Source organism: Arachis ipaensis, chromosome B9 (assembly GCF_059453495.1).
Source record: "Arachis ipaensis isolate K30076 ecotype BB chromosome B9, ASM5945349v1, whole genome shotgun sequence".
Taxonomy (NCBI): Eukaryota; Viridiplantae; Streptophyta; class Magnoliopsida; order Fabales; family Fabaceae; genus Arachis; species Arachis ipaensis.
The window spans coordinates 16,868,146-16,872,803 of NC_142444.1; the positions used below are offsets into that span (position 1 = coordinate 16,868,146).

The 4,658-nt window shown below is 26.7% G+C and overlaps 1 protein-coding gene across 1 annotated transcript; it reads right to left on the reverse strand.

Moving 5' to 3' along the window:
- Window positions 1–2,308: 2,308 nt before the first annotated feature.
- LOC107618098 (auxin-binding protein ABP20) lies at window positions 2,309–3,192 on the reverse strand. Its single transcript, XM_016320032.3, has one exon. It carries the CDS (start codon window positions 3,162–3,164, stop codon window positions 2,538–2,540), a length of 627 nt encoding a protein of 208 aa, XP_016175518.1. The 5' UTR covers window positions 3,165–3,192; the 3' UTR covers window positions 2,309–2,537.
- Window positions 3,193–4,658: the final 1,466 nt, after the last annotated feature.

Consider the following 4,658-nt stretch of genomic DNA (forward strand, 5'->3'; position numbering starts at 1 on the left):
GAAATATGAAAAATAATGTTAAAATCAGTTAAAAAGTTATAACAGCTAACCAAAATAATTTTTTTTCTAACTTACTCATAACATGTGATACATCTTCTGTACACTGCATGTGTGCATTTTACCTTTAGCTAGTTTAAGGGGCGGAGCTAGATGAAAGATGAGAGGAAGGTAAAAAATATTTGTATAATAAAATAAGACTAAAATAAAATTTTAAATAGAATTAAACTAAAATTTATATATAATTTACATGTAAAAAATTAAAATTAGGAGGGTCATTGTCCTCTTTGCTACAATGTAGCTCCGCCCATGGCTAGTTAGCTCGTACAAATATTATTTTGCGAAATTTCGTTCCATAGAGTTAGTTGAAAAAAAATGAAGGTTTGTTATGATTTTTTTTTGGTGACCGAAGGTTTGTTATGATTAACATTGAAAATAGTAAAATAACAATAAAATTAATTTGTTTAGATAAAATAGTTTGTATTTTAATAAAAAAATATTAATCAAGTAAAAAACTGTGTTTTTATTTCAAAACATTTCTGTTTTTTCTATATTCTTTTTAAAAATATATATATTACCATCAAAATATTTCTATGTTCAGGTAATTATTTTTCTGTAGTTTCTTTTTTTTATGTGTTTATGTTTATGGAAACAAAAAACTTCTATATTTTTTTCATCTATTTTTCTTATTTTTTTTGTTTGGATCAAAATTTTCTGAGCTTAGATAAAAAAAAAATTATGCATTTTTTTGTGTTTTTCAAAAAAAAAAAAACTTGTATTTATTTCAAAAGGTTTATGTATTTTTTTATTTTTTTTTCATTTTCATTTCCCTCTCCTCGTTATACTTAGTCATTTCTTTCTGTTGATTTCTTCCTTCTTCTTTCTTCTTTTCTTTATGCTCTTCTTCTACATTCTTTTCTCCCTACTTCTGTGGAGAGGCACAATCCCACATTTACATAATCTTTGAGAAACCATTCACGAATTCTGTAATTACTAATTAGTCTTAATATGTTCGACCCCAATGATCCACTTGAGTACATTGACTATCATTTTTCTTATCACTTGTTGTAGTAGTGATATCTGAGTCTATGGTGGAAAAGGATATGATTATATATATGAAGTTCATCATTGTTAATTAGGTCAAAAGAAAAATATTTTTGTGATTTTCCCGTACAAGCTTATTAATTATATTACTGTCATAATTAAACAAGACATATAGCCTTATACCAAAAAACAAAAGAGATATGCTATATAGCCATTATATTAGAAAAGAAACAAAGTTAAAGATGTCATAACCATCTCTAGAATTATGGAACCAATAATAATATAAATAAATATATATTTGACATGTTCTATTTATAATATTAACGAAAACAATAAAAATGTCAAATATAAGAACATAAAGTTAAATAATCCTGAAATATCATTATTGCAGGATAAATACGACTATATATTATTTTATTAAAGAGAATTCTATTTAAGCATTTTAAATCTTGTGTATATAAGGGGCATAGCTCTTCTGGCACTAGTTCTGATATTGTTCTATATATAAAGACTGGAATATAATACCATCGAGTAAGAAAAAGGAGTATTATATTAAGGCCTTATATATTAATGCTTAACTCGTGCACTTCAATTACATGTGAAATACATAAATGACACTTCAAAACTATATTATAATATATCTCGATATCAATTAGAATATAATTTTAATTGTTATCTTAATTAATTGTTCATGCTAACGTATTTCATGAAGAAATTAAAGGCATCCCAATATTAAAATGAAAAAAAAGAAGATTAGTTCATACTATTAAAAAAATGATTTTTAGTGGTTATTTATTTTATCGATAATTAAATATTAATTATTTTATTTTTGTTGTTAAAAGGTTTTAACAACAATTATATTATTATCGGTAAAATTATTTTTAATAACCACAAAAAATATATAATTATCGTTATATCATATAGTAATAACGATAAATATATAATTATTGCAAAATTATAAATTAAATAAAATATATAATAATTATTATATTATTACTACTAAAAATAATATTTGTTGTAATGCCACTACAGCTAGGTTTATATGGATTTGCTTAAATGTTACATCATTTACGTTTATCTTTTAAGGTTTTGTTTTTAATTTTTTTAAAACATAATAATGATTTAATATTTAAATATTATATAGATATTTATAAATTATATTTGGTTACAATACTAAAAATATTTGTCAAACACTAAAATTTTAAAAAGGATTTTTTATTAAAAATAATTTTCTTTTCTTACAACTTAATATCACCCAAACACACACTTAAATCAATCACATTAAAGCCACACATCATGTGATTTATGAGATCATTCATTGTTATCACAAACTAACATCTGCATTAGTAATAAAAAAGGATAATAGTATAATACCATGATGATTGGTGGAATTTAAACCTGATATATTATTTCCTCCAAATTACTCGAAGGAAATATTGAATTGGCCCTATGGATGGGTAACTAATAACAAAACATCTGAATTAATTAACATAACCCTATCCTTGACCACCAAAAACACCCTTAAGTCTCTTAACTTCGGCAGGACTAATATACGTAGTCTTAGTCACAAATGCAGAATTCAGAGCGCTTGCAAACAACGCAACATCAACGAACTGTGCGCTCGGATTTGGGCTACTGAAAGCAAGAAAAGCTGTGGCACTTCCCTCTCCAGAATTTAACTGAAAATGTAACAACCCTTGTGGCAAAACCATGACGTCACCCTTTGTTATTGTCTTCACAAAAACCGTGTTATCTGGTGATATGAACCCGGCAGTTATCTTACCGTCTGTCACTAGAAGCATCTCGGAGGCATCTGGATGCGAGTGGAGCGGGACTATACCCCCCGCAAACAGATCTAGCTTCGCCGCGGCGAAGCCCAGCCCGTTAAGCCCCGGTATTTGTCCGACGAATGCCGGGGATAACGAGATGTTGAAGGCCTTGGAGAAGTTGGTGTTTTGAGGCTGAAGGGTGGTTGAAAAGTCTTCTATTTTTACTGACTTGGTCGGTTTACAGGGATACCCTGTGGTGGTTTGTGCGGCGCCAAGGTCTGCGACGCAGTAGCCTTGAACCGCCACGTGGGAACCGGAGAAGACAAGGGCGAAGAGGAAGAAAATGGTAAACATTTTGCAGGCTGAATGATATGGCTGGGGATGTGATTGGATCGCTATATATAGAGAAAGGAAAAGTATTGTATATATGCATTTAATGTAAATGTGGATAAAAGATTGAGGATTAATAAAGAGAAAAGTTTAGCCAGTAACTTTATTAAATTCTGGCTAATATATAACCACCAAAATAAAAATGAGTAGTCTTATATTATTGGATGTCACACCATTAAAAATATTATTGATGACTATTTAGTGGCTACAAATCACAAAAATTATTGGTCCCTAACATTTTTTTTAATAAAATTTATTATTTTTTATTAATATTTAATTAATAATATTTAAAAATAAGGATTAAAAATATATTATTAAATTATTAAACTAAAAATATTGAATTAATGATAAAAATTATTAGTTAAAAATAATAAAGTCTCTTTGCACATAATTTTTTTTGGGTAAAGTACTAAATTAGTCCATACGTTTGGACGTAATCCTGTTTTGGTCCTTAAGGTTTAAAGTGTCCTATTTGAATTCAAAAAAGTTTCATTTAGCTTCAATTTAGTCCCACCGTGAGGTCAAAGATAAATAATTAATGAAATGTCCTACATGACAGCAGTATAAGAACAAGGTCAATAATTTGGAGAATAGGTACAAGCTCCAGGTGGATGCATCAATACATATATTTAACATTTTTTTTAGTTTTATAAAAAATATTTCATTTTAATTATAAGAAGAATGAAAAATAAATGTATTGATGTTGATTTTGTGCCTCTGGAACTTGTACTTATTTTTTAAATTATTGACCTTGTTCTTATACTGTCATGTAAGACATTTTGTTAATGATTTATCTTTGACCTCCAGTGGGACTAAATTGAAGCTAAATGAAACTTTTTTGGATTCAAATAGGACACTTTAAACCTTAAAGACCAAAATAAAATTACACCCAAACGTAATGATCAATTTAGTACTTTACCTTTTTTTTTTTTTTAATGTATGTGTTTTGTAATATGTAAGAAATGTTCTAGGCTTCTAACCACCTTAGGTTGAATCAAATCAATCTTATTAAATATATACTGAAATCAATTTAAAATATTAAATATATATTAATAATTAATTAAATTAAATAATATTTATACATAAATACATATAATTATTGATTTAATGTTTGATTTTTTATATTCACCTTCTATTTTTAAAATCCAATACTTTGATTCTCGACCATAGGAGAATCGTGCATTGTACGGAAAATTCTTAAATCATTGTTAAATGATATATTTTTTTGATTGCGTGATCTTGTATCAATAAAGTATGTTTTAGAGGAAGACGTACTAAGGCAATTATATAGTATCTAAATGTAGTTATCTAATTTATTAAAAAAATTAAAAATTAATATTTAATTTTAAAAATATAAAAATATAAAATTTTTAAATAAAATATTTATCTTACAAGACAAATTCGGTAAATTCGATACCGAATTTAAAAGCACCAAAAAATTTGCCATGCTTGAATAAT

Coding starts and splice junctions, on each gene's coding strand:
- LOC107618098 (XM_016320032.3), bottom strand. CDS start 3,164: ATGTTTACCATTTTCTTCCTCTTCGCCCTTGTCTTCTCCGGTTCCCAC.